Genomic DNA, 23,279 nt, shown 5'->3' with positions numbered 1-23,279 from the left:
GCAGGTGACGTCACGTTCTAAAAATCGCCCATCATATTTATGTTCGTCGAAAGAATCTAGCTTCATAGCATAGAAGGAAATAAAATATTTCAACATGAGATCATATTGGGGACCTGAAAAGGGCCACAGTCTTTATCAACCTGCATCTCTCGAAACCGTGTGCAATAATTAATGTTTATTGGTTAGCTGTCAAAATCGTGATATCGGGCACAAGCATTTGAATACCGAATCAATTTTGACATACATATTTAGAAATAGCACTGGTTGAAATATGGAAACGGAAAATCACTTCCCGAATAATTAAATTTCATTGAAATCTGTTTCTGTTGCTCGAGTTGTGAGTTGTAAGGTCGAGGTGAGAGGCTGATGTGACAGTGTCGGTTGATGCCTTAATATTTGAACACACGACATCATCATTTGTTAAGTTGTGTACTGAAGAACTTGACCAGGTCTTCGTAACTTGTTTTGATTTGATTTTCGTTAAGTCCAGATGGAAACAAATTTATTCCATTCTCAATACAAAAGACAAATGTAATAATCATTTGAAGTCCTGATATCTTTTCATTTTTGCTACCATTAAATGTCTGTAAAACTGGGTGTAACATTGTCCCCGACCATAGTAACTTGTGAGTGATCTTTCCTTACCTCAGGGCTTGGAGCTCCACACTTAAAGGTAGATAACTCTCCCAGTAACAACGGTATGAGAGCTACTATAAATAATATGCTTGGTGGTGCGTTCTTAAAATCAAAATTTCAGAAGATTAACGGTGGCCACTGCTCAGCTAGTGAGATATAAGCAAACATTTTATTTCACCACATTTCCCACATCAGTAGCCATTGCTCTCAGACTGTTTTCGTAACTGTATGACATAACAGAGTGCCCAGCTTGATTAAGAGAATACTTTCCTAAAAGAAGTACTATCTCAAGCTCTATTTAGAACAGTTATGCATCGAAAACGAGGCTATATCAACAAAACGAAGAGTACGCCGTAATACGGGAGAAGCGACATGGTGAGTTTTTATTAAAATTTTATCATAGAATGGATAATGCATTTTCTCGTAGAACTAAAACAATAACTTACAAATCGCCATGTCATTGCAGAAGTTGCAATTGCGTACTACAGCGAATTTACATAGTGTGTTACTCAGCTGATATAAGTTCTTACCAGGATGCCAGGCATTATGGGATTCGGAGACTAAATAAAGCTGCCTAATTTGTATGCTATTTAGTCAGTCTGACAAGTTTGATTTGATAAGGATATCTTTCATTTGTCATGTAATGATGCATATGTTGTTATTAGGTGGAATAAAGTACACAATTAGGGACGTGGATAAACTTTAATTTGTACTTCACTTCTATTAGGAAAATGGCGACCACCTATAAAAGTAACGTTCTCTTGTTGCACAGGTATGCCATTGGAGAGCGTGATATTACTTATCTGGATTGACCAATATTTACGGCGGGTGACGTTGATGATGTAGAAGAAGTCTACTCTTCCGAATCCCATTTGTCCATGAATAACCCAACTGTTTCACCAACCTGGTACATTGTTGCACCGCTACTCCGACCGTATGTGTTAGTCACATCGAAAGTCCTATGAATTAGCTTGCTTCACATCCAATATCCGTTCATTGGACAATAACGAAATAACGAGACAAGAAAACGACTGTAGAACGAGACTCTTTACTTCCAACATTCTATATCACCTACGTTGCTAGATTTTAGTTTTCAGCATCGCAAGCAAAATACCAAAATAATATGATACTGCTGAAGTTAAAGCTGACTTCCTTCAAAATGTAGATCGGGCTGATGGACTGGAAGGAGAAGGAGTAGAATGTCGAATGACAGTAGTTTCCGGCAGTAAACGGAGAAGACATCTTGCTTCACATCCAATCTCAGTTCATTGAAAAATGTTAAAGAAATAAGACAAGAAAACAGAACGACAGCAGAACAAAGCTCTTTATTTCCAATATTCCATATAATCTGAAATCCTAGTCTTCAGTCTTTAGATTTAGCGGCAACACAGCAGTTGACGATGAGTTCAATACCGCCGAGGAGAAAGCTGACCCCGATCAAAATGTAGGTCAAGGTGATGACCCAGAAATCACTAAAATCAAAATTCATTCTGTGCACGAAATTTAGAGTCGTCCACTATATTTTAACTACAAACACATTTCTTTTTAAAGCAAAGCTTGTAGGCAGTCCTCTCTGCAACCTCTGTAACTCTGAGAGGGAAACTATAACACATTAACTGTATTTTTGAACATTTTAAATATCACATTTACATAGGATGAAAAAGATTCCTCTTTCGCAAGACAAACAGGAGTTCGGCCTTTCGAACGAGACATGACGCCTTCAAATAAACTAGAGTACGAATGGAAAAAGTGGGTCAAATACTAATTACATAATAATACATACTAACTTTTTATATAGATTAATTGAATAGTAGCATATATTATCTATAGTTTACCATGATAAAATTGATCATAATTCATACAGTTATAATCTTCATTACAAAAGTTTCAGTCTCGGACATGTCATCGTGCATAAGCTTAACATTTTTTTTCTCATAACAACCTTCTTATTTTACGACCTGTTGTATGTACCACATACATTGTCAGAGAGTCTACAATACGGGTTTTAGGGGGGATTCTTTTATCATTTTTTTTTACCAAGGAAACTTTTTTCAATATTAAAAATGGATCTAAACTTTAAAATAAATTCTTCAAAAAAACTTCGTAATACCAACAGCGAAACTGAGGAATTAGAGGAATTTATAATATTTCTGATAAATTTTTTTTCAATAAAGATCAGAAATCTAATAATAACTAAATATAACAATTTTATAACTGTAAATGATATCCAACTTAACGTATTTGCATTTGATTCGGTAGTCCCAAACTATTATTCGCTGCAATCGTAGCCGCCACTCTAATGTAAAATGACGAGATTCACAAAAATCCGAAACTTTATCTGTATAACTCAGCATTCTATCCTTAAAATAGAAATTATTGATATTTTTAGCGCTGGGTATTTTTATTTGATACAGTAACCTTTAATCAAATTATATTAAGTGTATTACATAAACGAGCATCTGATATACATAAATAATGGATATAGCTATCTACAAATGCGGTCAATGACCAGGAACTGTTTTGTTCACTATAAATGTTTAAATCGAATTTTGAAGCACAAGTCACAAACACTCATTATTTAGATTCTCTCCATTTGCCAACATGAATAGCTATACAGCAGGTTAAATTCACTGACACATGTGGCACGTCATCTGCTAAAATTTCAATATTTTGCACAACTCCCAATATGTTAATATAAGATTCTAATGTGTTTCGAGAATTACTACCGAATCACAAAAGAACTCTCCTAACATGACTCAATATTGCTGCAGTAATGTTCTTCCTGCCTGCTCAATTTTAACATACAAATGTACTCATTTATGAGGTTCCAGGAATATCAGCACTGACATGATGGATGTCATTTACGATTTAAATTGATTAACTACTGTTATATCAAATTTCACTATAACAGACATTTATTTAGGTTTAACGAAAAACTTTCTGATTCGCGAAAGTCATAAATTTTAAATTCATTGATTGCAATCGTGGTCTACAACCTAAAGAGACCACAACTTCTGGAAAAATACCTCGTAGCCAAAAGTGTACCATATGCCACGACTATAATCATATATTTGCATTTGTGAATAAAATAATTTTATGGTCTTTGATATTGGTCCATCAATGCTAATTTTCGTTAATTATTTTTGACGACTTCCGGTGGTTAAAACGCTGCACACTTACAATATCATTATATAATAGAAAATCACTTCTTACATTGTCCAAGTTTACCTCATTTCCCAATACATTCATAATAAAAATATTTCTGTAGTATTGGAATGATGATGTATAGACATTTTTAGGGGAAAAAAACAAAAACAAAATATTTACGTCTATTATCAGGTGTTATGATTTAGGGAATAGACACGCTGTAGTGTGCACGTGTATTTATTCTACTTTGTACTGTGGTGAACTGTTAATTTCTAAAAATAGATATACCAGATAATCACAGATATTATCGGATTACATCCAAAAAGTTCAAAAGTAGTGAGGGTCTGTTATATGGTACATGTAATATAAGTGCTAAATAATCACTGATTATATTGAAATAGTTTTACATTTCAGCGAGTTTCAGTAAACAATGCAACAAGGAAGACATTTAAATATATTTGCAGCGAGTTAGTTTGACGAATAAAAAAAGTATTAAAAACATGTAAAAGCCCTTCGCGGTAAATACCGCACGCTGTAAAACGTTGAAATTTATTTCTTGCACCGCATCAATTGCCGTTGATGGCTATAGTCATGAAGAAATGCAACATTAAAATTTCCAAACACGGTATATCACACCATCTTCAAAATGTAAGATGGGGATTCTTATTAAGTTAGAGAATAATGCACAAATCAAACCCAACCAATCCAAATGGCCGTTACAATAGAGAAAACGGCAAAGCGGTAAAATTTATCCGTCCAAGAATCATGGATCCGGTCCTCGGCCTACTAAATTCCCATGTCTTATCCTGCCAGTAATAAGGGTCAACCTGCAAATAGCACTGTAAAACACGAAGTTTGATGCTATCAGAGCGAATGCGTTCACTTTTCCCACTACCGACTGTTGGTTTATGTTAACAATTAATAAAGGTGAGTGCTCACTTTTGGTTTGTTTTAAATACCATGTATTGTTTTTACATAATTTATATTTAAAATATTTAGATAAGGGAATTTGGGTATTATGCATGTTGGGACGACACCGTGGTTGTTTTAAGTGGATGACACCTCTATATATCTCTAAAGTATTTTAGTAACCTTTGTTCTTTACATGTCTAGTTCTGGTGTTCGACATGTGGCGAGTATTGAGTGGTGATTGATTAAGGTAAGACTTTTTGTCTGTGTCTATGCATATACATTAGGCCATCATTCTTTCTCTGGAATGTTATAATATAATATATAGGCAATGATGAGCATTGTTGCAAGAAGGGGATTGGATTGTGCTGGTATGTTGTAGACAAACTTAACTTAAAGGTACATGTAGGTAATTATAGGACGATATGTATTGTTGGACATACAAGTATATACAAATGACCACAGGATCAAGTAATTCTGCTGCGAGTATACGAGTCTTGTATTACAATTAAAGGAACAGGTGAATTGATAATATAAACTATTCGCAAATTATGATTTATTTGGAACTGGGCAATGCAAATGAGACTGGAATATGCATTTTCTGTTGCTCTATCTCTATTGCTAAAGAGTCTTCTTGTTTTGGAGATATTGGAAGGGGTAGACTTAAAGTTTAAAAATAGTTGCATTAGTTTTTGTCATGTTTTTCATTTTTTTTCCTGTATGTTTGTTCTTTATCCCAGATCACAATGTAAGGTATTCATTCTGTGTAAAACATCAACTTTTATATGCTTATAATAGCAATGAGTTACCGGTGATGGATTGATAATATTTAGTGTAAATAATGGAGGTTTATCCTCTTATCCTCTAAAGAGAAGAGACTTTATCGAAAAATAAAGATGTAAATACCAGTTATAAATGCAATTCCAAGCTGAAAGTTAATTTTATTCCAAAAGAAATAAACCAATCGAGTTTATGAAAAGGTTTCAAGCTATAAAGATATGCTGAAATCAGTTACAGAAATAGATATGAAAAGTCAAGATGCATCACAGGATATTTTACATGTGAATATTCACAATAGATCCTTAGTGGTATATTACAGACGACACACAACCTGAGAACTTTCAAATAAAAAACGCTTTCTCAAAAAACTTTTTACCAATACTACATTGATGCAATATAAAAACGTGGCGAGAGAAAAGAAACATAATTACATTTATTTATTTGTAGAAATGTTGTCATGTACAATCTCCTTGGTTAGCTTTTATGTATTATGAAAATATATATCTTCTAATGCGTATTGAGGTGTTCGTCGTACAAGCTCATCCTCTAGTGTCATAATTCCTGACTTCTTTAACGACATTTTGTAACGGAAACAAAATGAAAATGTATGATAAAGTGTAACATCGACAATAAACCTTTCACCACGTAAAACTGGAAAGCATCTTTCTAGGTCGCTAATGTGGAAGATTTACATTCTCGTGCTATTTGCTTTACATTACTTTATAAATATCGAAATTCCGGAGATTCGATAAAGGCTTGGTACATATGTACGAGAAAATATCAGTAATTAATATACAAAAACGTATTATTTTAGATTTATATGTATAGTTTTAATACTCTGTCCTCCATAGCAATAATAATTGACCAGTTTTAATAACTTTTACTGGTTTCAGAATTAACGCAGAAACAAAATAAACCAAAAAACAACACAAAAAACAACACAAAATTATAAACAAAAAGGACATCATTAAAATTGAAAAATGAAGTTTATTTAAAACTAGATATACAAAAAGATGTATATTCAAGAGAAATATAGAATACAATAAGTTGAGTTCTTATGATATGTTAGGTCTATGATAAAATATGTAAAGTATGTTATTTAGAGCTTTAAATTTGATTATAAATTGATTGGCATTTCGTATTAACTGTCATACAAACAAATAAACTTAAATGTTAGTTATGACATATCAACGTTAAAGACAATCCTACTAGTAAATTCTACAATGGACATCACAGTGTTGAAGAACAGAATATCAATTTCTTTTGTCAGTTTCCCCAGCACATCACTGTTTTTATTTTGTTTCACCTGGGCCATGTCAAGGACTTACGTCATAATTGCTTTTTTGACGTCACTTCAACTCCGTTGTCTCAATAATGTTTAATGCTGATTTCATTACACTCTTATATTTAACTACATTCATCGTTAGTTACATAAACAACCAAATTTAATCTCAATAAAGAAATTTAGGATGGTGTCTAAAGTAAATATGTGATTGTATCGACCTGGAAAGTGAAACTTCTCTTTCTCATTGTATACAGTATAAAAAGCTGATAATTGTCTATGTTTATCTATGTTTTCATAACTCGATATGATCAATGTTGACCAGCTATAGTATTTAATCACAGCAAATTGCGTATGATTGACATGTATATTCAAATAAGATTGTGAATTGCTATTTTCATGATATGATATCAATATTTGTAATCTATAAACAAATATCTTTAATTTGGTAAAAATTAAAGTCAGAAAATAGGAAAATATTCAACTGAAAGTATTTTTGTGATAAAGGGATATTTCTGAAAGTCGAGCGTCCTCATTTGTCCGTAAATGACTCAAATGTTTCATCAATCTGGTACATTAAAGCCAATTCAACTGTTGCTCTAATATCCCACCGTTCAACATATCCGGCTGTGCCAGTTGAATTGAAAGTTACATTAATCATCTTGCTTCACATCCAATCTCCGTTCGTTGGAAAATAGCAGCGAAATAACGAGGCCAGAAAACGAAAATGCTCTTTACTTCCAATATACCATATCATCTGCAATCTATTCTTTAGATTTGGCGGCAAAACAGCAAATGCAGATAAGTCCAATACAGCCGAACAGACAGCCGACACCGATCATAATGTAGGTCAAGGTGATGACCCAGAAGGAGAAGTAGTAGAGTGTCGGATGACAGTAGTTTCCGGCAGTTGACGGAGAAGACACCCATTGATCCTTCAGACCGTATACCCAGACATTTCCTAGGAACGAAAAGCAACAAATGAGACAAATTCAAAATAAATTCCTGTTTTTCAAACGATACTTACGATTGATCCATCGAGAATATCAAATGGTTTTGTTTTTAGATTTAATTCCATAAAATCTAAACATTGAAAGAAAAAAAATATCCCAAATTTTAAAAGTTTTTTTAGTTTAAATTTTGTGTAACGACAAGCTGTATTAGTTTTAATTTTTATAAGGTTCGTGAAAATATAATTAAGTATTTACTAACATTTGATTAATGTTAGACTTGCCCAATAACATAAAATAGTTTATGCGTAATATACATATACGGCAAAATATTTTATTGAAATTTAAAGATTGTATATTGCTTCATGTTTATGACATAGTATATTGAGTTCAATCTTATTGCAGACAGATTACATACAATGTGTTTAAGGCAACCTCAGTACCTGCTATGGAATCGTTAAAATCAGTATTCTTTCTTCACAAGCAAAATAAAAGGCAGTTATTCTAGGTAAATTCGAATATTGAATGGCCGTTTAAAGTGATAATTTTATAAATGATTCATCTAGTTACATATCTAAGGTGTTCCATTTTAACTGAAAGTAAATTAAGTTATTATCGAAAAAACTGAAATTCTCCTTGTTTCGAAATCAAGTGACTGATTTGTGACTATTGTTATAATCCAGAAGTGTGGGCGTTTAGCAAACGTTTTAATGGATATGAAAAACAATCCTTTGATCAGGCATTGGTTCATAAGAATACAATATCAACAGAAATAATTAACCCGCTGTAGTAACTCAGAAATTTAACAAAAGCCGAAAACTCACCGCAAATAAACCACGCGAACAAGAACATATTGACAATGCTATCGAAGGGATTTGTTGTACTCTTCTTCTCTTCGTCTCCAGTTTCGTTACTTTTGTCTTTCCTTGCTTTAACATTCTGTCCTATCAGTCCAATTCCTTTCAGGGTGCCGAATACGCCTGCCACTACCAGGTAGATAGGAATGAGACGTTGGGCTGGACAGTCATGAATGAAAGAGGCTCCTGTCAAGTGAAGAAACCACAACAGATTATCGAGCTGATATAAAACAAGAGAAATCAAGTGTCAAAATTTTGAATTTCAGAAGTTTGTTTTTCTTCTTTTATTTTGTAAAACAGAGGAAAATTAAAGGAGATATTCTCCTGAAACGATATACCATATATACAAATCACTACAAGTTAGTGTTGCCAAATGATCGTTTAACAGATAATTATCTACTAGTCGTAACAGTCAGTAATTAAGTTCACAAACTCTTTGACTTGAAAATAAAAATAAAAGAAAAAAGCAAACAAAAAATATCCTAAACGAGGGTGAACACTATAAAAAGATATGGATTCATCCTTATGAAATAACAATGAAGACTACTAAATCAGCGAAAGAAGCTGATTTCACATTTTGAAGTTATTTACTTTGTTGACATGTAACCACGTAAAGTAATGCCTTGTAAACATTTTAATGAATCCTGATCTATTCATAAAAATACTTACCTATTACTATTTCTGTAATTGGTATAGCCAGCGAAAGTCCGATGCATATGATGAATACCACTGTAACAGAAAATCATACGTGTATGAATCTCAGGATGTGTTTAGGATATCAATACAGGTATTTAACATATGAGATGTGGGCGTTGATACATGAAAACAATCATGTTCAGGAAGTCATACTCATGATATGTGGGTGTTGATACATGAAAATAATCATGTTCAGGAAGTCAAACTCATGATATGTGGGCGTTGATACATGAAAACACTCATGTTCAGGAAGTCATACTCATGATATGTGGGTGTTGATACATGAAAACACTCATGTTCAGGAAGTCATACTCATGATATGTGGGCGTTGATACATGAAAACACTCATGTTCAGGAAGTCATACTCATGATATGTGGGTGTTGATACATGAAAACACTCATGTTCAGGAACTCATACTCATGATATGTGGGTGTTGATACATGAAAACACTCATGTTCAGGAAGTCATACTCATGATATGTGGGCGTTGATACATGAAAACACTCATGTTCAGGAAGTCATACTCATGATATGTGGGTGTTGATACATGAAAACACTCATGTTCAGGAACTCATACTCATGATATGTGGGTGTTGATACATGAAAACACTCATGTTCAGGAAGTCATACTCATGATATGTGGGTGTTGATACATGAAAACAATCATGTTGAGGAAGTCATACTCATGATATGTGGGTGTTGATACATGAAAACACTCATGTTCAGGAAGTCATACTCATGATATGTGGGCGTTGATATATGAAAACAAACATGTTCAGGAAGTCAAACTCATGATATGTGGGTGTTGATACATGAAAACAATCATGTTCAGGAAGTCATACTCATAGGTCTTGATACAGAAAGTCATACATGTATATCACTCATGATATGTGGGTGTTGATATAGGAAGTTATACATGTATATCACTCATGATATGGAGGTGTTGATACAGGAAGTCATACATGTATATCACTCATGATATGTGGGTGTTGATATAGGAAGTCATACATGTATATCACTCATGATATGTGGGTGTTGATATAGGAAGTCATACATGTATATCACTCACGATACAGGAAGTCATACATGTATATCACTCACGATACAGGAAGTCATACATGTATTTCACTCATGATACAGGAAGTCATACATGTATGTCACTCATGATACAGGAAGTCATACATGTATATCATTCATGATACAGGAAGTCATACATGTATATCACTCATGATACAGGAAGTCATACATGTATATCACCCATGATACAGGAAGTCATACATGTATTTCACTCATGATACAGGAAGTCATACATGTATTTCACTCATGATACAGGAAGTCATACATGTATGTCACTCATGATACAGGAAGTCATACATGTATGTCACTCACGATACAGGAAGTCATACATGTATATCACTCATGATACAGGAAGTCATACATGTATTTCACTCATGATACAGGAAGTCATACATGTATTTCACTCATGATACAGGAAGTCATACATGTATGTCACTCACGATACAGAAAGTCAATACATGTTTATCACTCATGATATGTGGTTGTTGATACAGGGAGTCAATACATGTAAGAGGCTGATGTGTTTATATTCTACAACATTAACAACATAATAGTGAGCACATTATCGCTACAGCCATGCTGCAAGAAATTAAAACAATATACTAGGTGTGATATTAATGAATCATTGTTAAATAACGAGGACCATCGGATCATCTCTTTAGTGAACATCCTTTCGATTAATATTCTCTCCAGTTAATACAAGTGTATCTAATAGAGTATTAACAGCATATAACAAACAAGCGAATACATACGTGAGCCGCATATGATGCCCATAGCCGTTTTGGCGAAGTCAGCTTTTCCTGAAGAGTTCTCATTGGCAGCTTTTAGCTTTCCATATAAGGAATCGTAAGTCGGCGGTGGGGCTATAAAGTAAGAATATCATAACATCAATATAAACACTGTAATAGTTCTTGCACTTTTCAATATTGTATAATATGTAATATTTTCTATATTGTAACAAGGGTAAATTTGTTGCATGAGATTTCAAACATACAGCTAGATTCCTTGTCCGATATATACAGCTTTTAATTTCAAAGTGTTCAAGTATGCTATTCACATGTGTCCTTCGTGCAATCACCCATGGCAAACTGATGCCTTATTACATTTTTCACAGATAGTAAAAATTGACAGTTACTATTCACTAGCACAACTGAAAATGTGACAATATCGCATACACAATTAAAATATACAAATGCTGCAGTAACGGAAAGCTGGCGTATATTTACATATGAATTAATTCGTCAGAATAATATTTCATTCAAGACAATAATAACTTACAAAGTAAAATATCTTTTGGTTATTTGAACAATTCATGTTGGGAAAAATGTAGAATTACTTATATATTCATTGCAGTTTGGAACTATATGACCGAGCGGAACAATTCATTGACATAATTCAGCGCAACGCCCGTCAAGCCAACATAGTGATTACAGCAAACTATGGAAGCCCCGAAAACCTGCATGAAGTACATGGTCCGTGTCTATGTAAAAGCAGCCGTATTGCTAAAAGTGAAGAAAGATATCTGTAGTTAGCTTTTGACCATTCTTTTCTGCTTTTTTATTATCGGTCTATATTTTCTATAAGAAATTTCTATCACGAAGTTTAATCTTGTGCATTGTAACACCCTTACCATTCATTTCCACGTCCCTGGTGGTGATCGGTGGGGGCGCCTTTTCTTCCTGGTAGGAGTTCTGGACGCCAGCACCGTTATCGTAGGATGGCAGTTCACTCATCTTGTCTTCCTTTTGTTATTGTTTGGAATCAATAATTCTGGTAACAAAACAAAAACTGTATTCAAAAATAATGAAAGACAATGCAATTTTCATATTAAAGGATTAACGGAAAATCTATTTAAACCTTTTCTAATGTAATAAGAATAAAAATGCATGTTTCTATCGTCGATCTCGGGTTTTCTTGTTGTGTTTTTCCCCTTGTTTCTTGTTAGTAATTTGATATTTTTTATATTAGCTAATGCGAAGGGCTGATTATATAATTGATTTTTATAGTTTTCTTCTTTAATTCGATTTCTTCAGAACACTGTTTTCCTATTTTGGTAATGTTTTGATTGGTTGGCATGATTTGTCGCCAGCATCATCCTTCTATACTTAACTTCAAGAATTCTGTGGTAATTCAAATTCTGAATTACATCATGACCACCTTGATAATAGTCCAGCATGTACCTGTTCTGCTGAACGTGAAACAGTACATCCTTCTTAAGGGAATGTCCTTTATTTAGTAATCAAAGACTCTTACTGTTTACTTCTTATAATAATTATGGTAACCTTTATCATTTTTCTGGTTGTGATGCGACAAAAAACCTGTAAACTTGTGTAGAGTATCCCTTTAATTTGAAATGTTCTTTTGCGTTAAATTTTCATTTCAAATTTGTATAAACTTATGTCATACCAATAAATTATTGATATAATTATTCCACTTTGGCCATTGGATGTCGTAAATTCATATTTGCACCCCTGTCAAAAAATTGATGAAAGGAAACTGAACATTTAGCAACAAAGTTAATTTAGAATCAATAAAAACACTGACTACAAAGTTCACGAGGGGTAAACAAATACTTCCAGTAACAAAGTTCATTTGTAGTAAGGAAAAATATCTACATACCAAGTTCACATAGAGTAAGAAAATTTACTTATGTAAACGTTTGGTATTCATTCATTCATTTATTTTTTCCGGGTGCCATCCGACTCATAGGTTAAGTTAACAAACATAATTACATGATGTGGTACAAATATGAAAGAATGTTATACAAATTAGGTTAAATGGAGAGTAAGCTTACAATGATACTCTAGTGTACATTTAGTTCTATCAATCACTAAATTATATACGTTTCCTTGAGGCACAATATAAATATTCCTTACATTACATAATTCTTGGTGCTCAGTAATATCGTTAACTTAAAAATATTTGGACTTCTGTGATAGAATTGTTTGATATATTTACGTCTCAGATTTTGGTAAAAGGGGCATTTTAGGATAAAGTGAAATACGTCTTCTACATCACCAGAGGTACAACGAGTACATGATCTATTTGGCGAAAAACATTATTCCGTCTACCGACTTCGATATTGTACTTTGTTTCTATAGATTTACATAAATAAAATTGGGGACAAAAATTATCAACAAGGTGCTGATACAAAAAACCCTTAGGTGACCTTGATATATTTACTAACATGTTCTGTCTACAATTGTCAAAAATTCTTTGTTCGATAATTTTAAAAGCAACATTAACAGGTACATTGTTTTCAGACATATATTCCAACCCAAGACTAGATAATTCTTGTTTGATATTAGCAACCCAGGCATAGTTTTGATTAACACACTCATCATAACATGATTTTAATATACAGTTTCCACTCTGTTTCACCTTCAACCAGAAGTTAAAAAATCCTTAATTTTCTATGTATTATCAAAGGAAATCTACCAATAAACCAGATCGTTGAAAGTATTTTTTCGAACTCCTAACAAGTTTTTACAAAAATTAAGGTGTATTTTTTCTACATCGGGTGATTTATAAAATCCCCATATCTCAGAAGCATAACATAAAATGCTTTTTATATTCGAGTCAAAAAGAGATCTAACAAGGTACAAATTTATAATTATTAATCTGACTTTGGTTTTTACCCATTGGAAAAGTAAAACTTAAAACCGTTTTGCTACGAAATCTCGCATTTTACAGCCTCTGGATGATATATAAATACCTGAACACTGAAAATGATAATAATATAATAAATATATACATTTTTTCTTAATATAGAAAAGTAATTTCGATTCGATGATATACATGTAGTATCAATGTACAGAAACATTAGCTTACTAAAGTGAACTTCCTTCCCTACAATACATCAGGAAACAAGGGCTAAATATCATGACCGCATTTTTGTCGATACTTAATATCACTCTGAGCACAAACCGTTCTTTATATTATTAATACTCTATCATATGACATGTAATTTATCTCTAATCTATATATTTTGGTTTTCTTATTTACCCGTCATTGTTGAGATTTGTAAAATATGTTCAGAGACAAAGTTTATCGTTATTATCATATTCGTGTAAATTAAGGAATGGAAGCTACACTTATCTAGATCACGGATATAGCTAAGCACGACATTAGCAAATGTAAATAACTAGTGTAAATAAATAATTATTTCCTTATTATACCCGTAAAATATAACGTAAAATTATGTAGGGTAATACTAACTGATGCTCCAAGATTCACACTTCAACACAAAATTAAAAATGTTTGCCCAATTAATGAAACAAATTAAAACAAATTTTTAAAAAATCAACTAAAACCAAAAGCGATGCTAAATGAAACGCAAAATGCTTCACATACTAAAACAGATTCATACACAAAACTTGCAACAAAAAAAAAAAAAAAAAAAAGTCAGACGAAAGTACTGACGTGACAACCTACCGTACACATGAGTGGACAAGCTACGTGTGTTTTACAGTCAGCTAAGACAGTCGTTTAAAGACAGTCGTATACACCTACACCTTTTGCTACATCATGTGGTGGCGAGTCAAACAACCTGATTGCGAAATAAGTCTTCTAGATATTTTTCATACTCACAGAGATTACATCATACCATATCAGATGACTTGTCTTCAAAATATCCGCTGTTTATCACTCTAAATTTGTTTTATTTATTACCCCATGGCTACAGAGAAATAAGCAAATAAACAAAAGTGTTAAAAGATATGAGTATATCATGGACTTTATCTAGATTAAAGAATGTTTTGTTTACAGATGTGACATTGACAAGATATCAGCCTTATTAAAAAATTACAGTTTTCAACAACATATAGTCAACCTTAGAAAATGATCCGAAATGATTGTAACTTTTCTTTGGTTGTTCAAACTTATACCTGGTACTGTCAGAAACACTTAGATGATAATTATTGAAATGAATATAAATTTCTCTTTTATTATAATACTTTACTTTACTGCCCGTGAAAGTGTATCGTATTTTGATTGTTCTATCCGCTTACATAAATATTTAGTCCATGTTATAAGATAATAAGATCAAATACAAGTTCCAACACTTTACAATTTGTCTGGTACAAAATATTTTTTACAGTTATATACATGTACATGATAACATATGCAAGTATTTTGAAGACCTTTTTGATGTTGTAATATGCATTTCAGAATACAACATTTTGAACAATATAACATGAAATGAATATTCTTGTGTTTGTATAACTGTCAGGAAGGAAAGTCATCGAAGCATAGGCATAATCCACGTATATTTGTCATATACATTACATAAAAATCATACCCATTTACCAGTAAACTAACATCAAAGCAGAAATTGTTTTGAAGTTATTTTCGCCACAACTACTTAATTGCTTCATGCTTTAGACAAACCATTCAGTATCATCGACGTCTACTTATTTTTTATATATATATATATTTAGGTGCTTTGTCATTCATAAAAAGTATTTCATTGTCTTGCATGTTGTTTATTATCATTACAGCCGAAACAGACGTCTTACACACCTGAAATGTCAATATGTATATAAAGAGTAAATGAAAGCGTCGCCTCTTGAGTAGTGTTCTTATTGGTGTTGACCTGATTTGGAGGTGGGGTGGGGTTGGGGGGTTGATGGTTGACAGTGTTAGATAGATCATACGCCTTAAACAAATACATATTTGTTTAAAAAGAAGTATTGATTACAGGGTAATAAGGTAGTGCTTCAAAACATGTTGTTAGCTCGATAAATATTCGCATATACACATTCATTAAGCAATTGGTGCACTTTTCATTAAATACTGATGAAGAACAAATAACTGAAAAATCTCCCCCAAGGAACCTTTTGAACTGACTCGGGTTAGTGACTCAACTTTAATAATCGCTAACGTTCATGGTTTTTTTTATATTTTTTTTATCAAATTTCTTAACAAGTTTTGTACGATTGCCAATAGTTCTAACACGAATATATTACATTAGAAGTGTGTAAGACAATTCATGTATCACTTTGTAAGTTTGAACGATACTCAGTCATTATATCATAATATACATGTCTTATAGAATCTTCCGAATTTTGCTGGAGTTTCATTTGATATGAGAATGTATCCATTTAAATGTAAAAATGGAGGGGGGTGAGAGATAGATAAGGGGAGAGAGAGAGAGAGAGAGAGAGAGAGAGAGAGAGAGAGAGAGAGAGAGAGAGAGAGAGAGAGAGAGAGAGAGAGAGAGAGAGAGAGAGAGAATCGTGACAAGTTCCGAAAATTGTATATCAAATGGAAAGGAATTTTAAAAACCTTATTACATGATACTGACATTAGGTGCTGGTCGACTTTTAGTCCCAAAGGTTTGCCGTAACCTGCATGCCACGTTTTAGTTCGAGAATATACACATTTACTTGACTTTGTTATCTGATATATGAAAATTATGAAATTCATGTGGCTAGAACACCTCCCAATCTCGATTTTGACTTTTTTCGGTCACTAACAGTCGCTTACTAGGTTTCAAACTTCGGCCCTCAGCATCATAGGACAAAACAGCCGTATGGTGCAGATTAATCCATTATTTGGCAACACTGCAATTGATTCTAAATTGTTGAAAGGCGTTATTCACTTGTGTATCTTTTGCACAATCTTTGTAAAGTCATGATATAGATATTTGAAATTTAATCACATTATATTTGGAAAAGTTACTAGATATATGCACGTACACTGGTACAGAAAAATGTTATGTCAATTATGGATTCACGATAATTTCAAATCAAAATTATTGAGATATACATGATATAATCTTTCACTATTGTAATACTAAATATAGTATATATCACTGAGGTAACATCGTATGATATTATGTTGTGTTATAGAGATAAATCGGAACCCTTGTTTGAGAGGACAGCTAGAGACTCGTTAGTATTGAAATCAGTCTTCCCTCATACTTGAAGTTTTTTTATCTGAAACTTACAACATAACCTCCTTTTGTGTTGATATAGAACACATTTTCTAATATAAACCAGATCTGCAACATTTGTCTTTAACAACAGGATTTTGTTCTGAAATTCTTATATCAAGTCTTTCTTTTAAGATCGTAAGCTGTCAGTAACGAAATTTCTTTGTGTCATCTGCAGAAAAGTTTAGTGTGATAAAAAGATGAAAATTGCACTCTTACGCCATTAGAGCAAATATCTCGTTCACTCTAAAATCATGAAAGAGTGAGAAGGAATAGAAAGCAATATATACGGTCAGTTTCAATATTGTTACTGGATTCTGACAAACAAGTGTTCGTTGGCCGAGTAGTATTAAAATAAGTATATGAGCAATGAAGTAACAGCGACAGGGGAATTGTCATGCTACATCACATACATAGAACATGAAACAAAGACACGGTTGCGAAATCTGTGTTTCATGTCTTTGCATAGATATATATACTTTGTATCTGCTTGTACACTGTTGTACTTGGAATTTCTTTAATTTTTTTTTCAAAATGACTTAGATATAATCGGTTATTTGAAGCATGACTGTCTATTTTCTATTTTTCTTTTTAGGTCCATGCAAGTAGGCATTACAAAAGTGACAAATCTCAAGTTATCTTTAACGGTCTCATAAGAGACTGTCTCATAAGACAACGACAGGTAACATACGGGGTAGTTACAGGTAATGTCCACGCCCAGTTAAAATATAGAAAGAGCAATTATGACATAACAGCTATTTGATATATATATAGTCACACACAAAGTACTGGTAGTACAGATCGTATTGGCAACATACTGGCAGCATATATAACGAAGACATGACCGTATATATATAGCACTGACAGTATATATGTACATATATAGTACTGACAGTATATATGACTGAGGTTATAACGTATATATATTATACTAGCAATATTTATGACTGGTACTGGTACTGAGGTAGGACTGTATGGCGGGCTTCCGTTTGGACTCGGCCAAGTATTTTAAACATGCATTAAATAATAAGAAAGAATTGCTTTGCCATATATGTCTTTAATGAATGTGCTTGTTAAGCTTCACCTATGGCCCCCGTTAACGACACAAAGCGAAATTGCCAGAAATCAGCCAATGTATTTTTCTGTTTCGTCCTTAAAAAGAACCCTTTTCAGACATATGGTTATTTCATCCTACCAATTGGATGGAGGTGCAAAAGAATGTTTTCACGCTGAAAAAAAAAATGAATTCTAGGGCTCACGTGACAATTGTTTGGATGTACTATAACTTGAGAAATGAATATACCCTTTGTGTACACTCACGCCCATTTCACTACCCATTAGCTATCTCAGTATCCAATACACAATTTGATTATCTAGGTCATCTATTACACGACGAATATTCATGTGACAAAATAGATGTGAGTTAACTACAAAAATTTTAATGAAAACTAAACAAAAATACTAGAATCTAAATGATCGAAAATGAAAGAGATATAGCTTTGTTATCATGATAAAGACAGCATAAATACCGAACACTTACCTATGTGTTGATCTTTTCTCTAATTGGATAATGGTAACGATCAACACTGGCAAGATATCAACTGGAAAGATTTTGGCATGGGAACAAGAAAAAATTCCTGCAATTTCCTTTTTAGAATTGAGGTATATATGATATAATATAGTATTGTCGCGTCTGGTATGTGAGATATGTTTATACCAAGGTGTACCACGGTATGTAGTTTAAATACACTCAGTCTAATACATGTGGCCATACAACAGTTGAAATAGGTCAATATCGATCGCATTAGCTTAGTAATTGATATTCACGTGTGTCTTGATTAGAACCATGTCATGCATTTTTAGCAATAAAACTGACCTGTTGGTCTTTCTGTCAGATTTGCAAGGAGAAAATTTCAGAATTTTGATGTCAGTTCTATTTAAGAAAGTACTACATACCTATTTTGTTTGGTGGCACGGTAAACGTCCTCTGAAATCTCCTACGGGTTGTAACTAAAACAGAAAACCGGACGGCGCTGGCAGGCAATGGAGCGAATCGGGTATATAAATAGATTATTGACATATGGATTTGGAACGCTTTTCTCCTCGAATGACCGAGGATTCCTTTATAATTGTTCGTAGGTGTGGCCATTCTGCTTGCCGTCATTACACATTGGCTTCAGTGTAATATGAACTTGTAAAATAAAACCGGTTTATATCTAAAGAATGCAAGATGTCATTTCGATCATACTTCTTTTGGGTATAAATTGATTAATAACCATATAAATGGTAATCATTTTTCATCCAAGTTGAATATCTCATTTTTACCTTATGGTGAAAGCATACCATGCTAAAAATGAATATAAACATATGACTTATTATCATATTTGCATTAAAAAAAACCCGAGGTAACAGTGAACGTCTGACGGACATGAGTCGTAAGGTGAAAGGTTTGTAAAACCGTTTTGTATGACACTTGTATATGAGGTCACACGAACCCTTCTCGGTATTGATTGAACTGCTCTACCCACAATGTATGAGGTCACATGATAATAGATTTGTTTCTTCGTTATTGATTGCACTCACCGCCCACCCGTAGATTGCAAACAGTCCGTGGTCAGTAATGACGTGTTCTGTTGTTAACGACAAAGCTAAAAGAGGATTTGGTATTCATCTTTCACGGCACCAAAACGAGGTCAATGAAATAGCAACAAAAACATGAATATGTTAACAATGACAAAATATCACAGTTAATTCACGAACGTTGAAAATCTTTGAGGATAAGGTTTGCTTTCCAAACATAGACCCCTTGAGTGGAAGTCTCATGTCAGCCATTTTTATTTGCGAAAGAAATTTCAAATACATATATTAATACGACTTCAACAATATTTTACAAAAGCAGTGATTCACCATTCAGTTAGGTTCAGTTTGATCGTGTGAATATGGCAGTGTAAACTAAATACTTTAATGGATAACAGAAGAACATTTAATACTCGTAGCCATCTTGGTCGTCAGGTAGTTTCACCAGTGTCTTCTCCTGTCTTGACAAAAGATTTTTTTGAATAATGTCCAATACACACAATAAACTGTAATTCTGTTATTATAATCGTACACATTATAATTGTGAAAATATAAAACTTAAATACTGTTTTGATTATCCAGTTATTCAATGCCGAGCTTAATTGTTTTCCCAACAATTCTAGTACACTACCAGTAACTATATTAATTGATTGATTCATAACCTGAAGTTTTGTTGTTTTAAACCATCGTTTATGGCGACGTCTCTTCTCATTTTTATTAGAATTTGCTGAATGTACACTACAAGCAAATAGCAAACGGAGAAGAGTATCTGTGGCAATGGATCGCCAACAGCTTGCGCTCGTGTGATACGGAAAGCAGTGTTGAAGGTAACATGCATGTAAGTGGCAAATTAAGCATTCAATCAAGATGAAAAGTGCAAAGTCTAAAAAGAGCTGATTTTATACTTACCGAAACAGGGGGAAAAGGCTGAAATAAGGCATAAATAGTAAACTTATTAATTCATTTATGAATAAAGCAAATAATTTTAGTAGTCATGCCGCCTTGTTAAAAATCTAAAGTTGAATATAGTTTTTGATATGTCGATGTGATTATGTTGGCGTATTTGTAATACTACTCATCTGGTTTCAGTATATTTACTAAGTAAAATACTTAGATTGAAGGTGAAATATTCTTTGAATGAATAAGAAAATATAGTATGGTATCAATGAATGAAGTCGTACTAAAACCGGATTACAGACGCTTGTTATATTTTCCAAAAAAAATTCAAGGGCATGTTGAGCGAGACTCTTTTTTGAACCATACATAGTTAAAGGAAACACATATGAAAAGGGAAACAACTCAGTCTAGTCACTGATTGCAGTTCGCAAACTCTAGACTTTGAAGAGCTACGCTCTCATAAAAGATATTTATAAATGTAAAAAATATTCCCACTACTACGTTTGAACATATACTTTTATACGTTGACCATGACGTCCACATTTCATGTGAATCTGTATGGCACAACACTGGAGCTCAAGATCTATTACACTAAATCCGTAGTTTCAAATTAACTGCTGCCTTCTACACGGCTACTTACATTTTTGGCTACACAAAATGCTTGTGCCAATCACTTCAGTTGTGTCATCGCATTGTTAGGAGGGAATCCAGTCAAGAGTTCAGGAAAATATTCCAGAGAATGACTGACAAGTAAACGTTGCGAATGAAACCATTACAGAAGGACGTACAGTTGGAAAACAGACATAGAGAAACCAAATATTCGAGGAAAAAGGATGCGATGCTATTATTGCACTCCGCGTATGACATTTCTAGAAAGTTTATTTCCACAACTGGGTGACAGATTGAATGCACTCATGTTGTAGATCCCTGTATTACGACGACAGTGGCAAGTAAATGAACAGATCGCGAAGCAATTTTCTAAATTCTGTGGAGTTTTTGTCAATAATGTAGCTAATCTAGGTAACGAAACAAAATAAATAGAATCTGAAACTTTCCTGGGGGAGGCCCCCATATCCCCGTTCAGTGGTACCCACTTCTGGTCCTCTCGGCCCCTTTTCCTGCTTCCGCCCCTGCCAGAAATTATTCCGTGATCAATATCGTCGTTACCATGATTTGTGTGTTTCACATAGCCACGAATAAGATATTTTTAATTATTTTAGTTTATAACGTTTTGAAGTAAATATTTGGAGGAAGGGGAGAAGGGGTTGGGGTAATGATGTTGACATAAGGGCTTTATATGGTGGTTCTGGAGATATCGCGTGTACAAAGATAAGTTTTTGAATTACCACAAAAAGGTTTTTAAAACACCTGATATGTGCATAGACGGCAGTAAGACACGCAATTTTTATTTGTAGCGCAAGTTATTGCTTTGAACCAAAATATTGCAGTTTTTTCAACCATTTAATACTGTCTCGTAAAAACATTTCGACATACGTGTACTTGAAGGATATTGTTTTCAGTAAACACACAGATTGACATAAATAACTATTCTGAAGTTTAGTTCAGGATGGTAGTGAACTTATTCAGTTGTCAAAAGGCCACAACTTTTTTCGTCACTTAACATTTGAAAGGGTTAAAATCCGTCCAAGTATAAGACGCCTGAGGTCACCTATAAACAATACCTGAGAAAACAGATGAAATAGGCCCATTTATGTGTTCAGTAATTCAAGTTAAAATACACAAGGAAGAATTATAATCACGGGATTAGGGATTGTTGCCAAACCAGTGAAGCAGGTAGTTCTAATCCTGTTGGAAAATTCTCGGTATATGCGTTATCAGATTTTCTTCATTATGTCAAAAAGATCAATACATCATTATATATATATATCGATTTGGTGGACAATGACTAGATGTTTGAAGAGTGACTGGGTATTTTAATTGTTAATGGTCGGCATCAAGATGATGCTAATGTTTTGTTTTTATAAACTGGTAGCTGTTTATTGATTTTGTTTTATCAAATGACATTAAGATCGATCGTGATAGTTCAGTAAAGACAGATGCTTTTGCTAGGCTTTCTCATCATCCACCTGTGTGATTAACCCAAGGTATCATCAATGAAATGGTTGTAATTAGTCAGGGACAAATATTAAATGGTTAAGGGGAAAGAAGACAAGCATTACAGAATAGATAAAATGTGTTTATGAAACACTTCGCCCCCGGTTGCAATAAAATTCCGGAGCGGGACATTAAAACAGTACTGTGTGGACTGTACGCTTTGTGAAACACTTATGTCTCCATTGTGGTAATAATTTGACAGTTTTCGTCAAACAGTTATGGCCATTATAAAAATTGTACAAATGTAGGTCAAAGGTCAAGGTCACATGATCAAAAATTTTGGTACCACCGGAAAGGTCTTGTCACAAGGAACACTCATGAAAGTCGTACTTCTAACGGTGCAATAATAGCAATGGTCACGGTTAAAGTTGACAACAGACAGCACAAAGACATATTAATACAATATAATTAAATACATATTT

The 23,279-nt window shown here is 33.4% G+C and overlaps 1 protein-coding gene across 1 annotated transcript; it reads right to left on the bottom strand.

Moving 5' to 3' along the window:
• Positions 1 to 7,518: 7,518 nt before the first annotated feature.
• LOC132557943 (transmembrane protein 272-like) lies at positions 7,519 to 12,067 on the bottom strand. Its single transcript, XM_060222471.1, has 5 exons — positions 11,965 to 12,067; positions 11,087 to 11,197; positions 9,231 to 9,290; positions 8,529 to 8,747; positions 7,519 to 7,715 (listed from the first exon to the last, which is right to left on the bottom strand). Exons 1-5 carry the CDS (start codon positions 12,065 to 12,067, stop codon positions 7,519 to 7,521), a joined length of 690 nt encoding a protein of 229 aa, XP_060078454.1.
• Between the last annotated feature and the right edge of the window lie 11,212 nt (positions 12,068 to 23,279).

Source organism: Ylistrum balloti, unplaced genomic scaffold, assembly GCF_031769215.1.
Source record: "Ylistrum balloti isolate Yb309-2 unplaced genomic scaffold, AGI_CSIRO_Ybal_v1 Utg370742, whole genome shotgun sequence".
Classification (NCBI taxonomy): Eukaryota; Metazoa; Mollusca; class Bivalvia; order Pectinida; family Pectinidae; genus Ylistrum; species Ylistrum balloti.
Note: the sequence above shows the minus strand (reverse complement) of the source record. Positions and strands in the feature narration are given on the sequence as shown.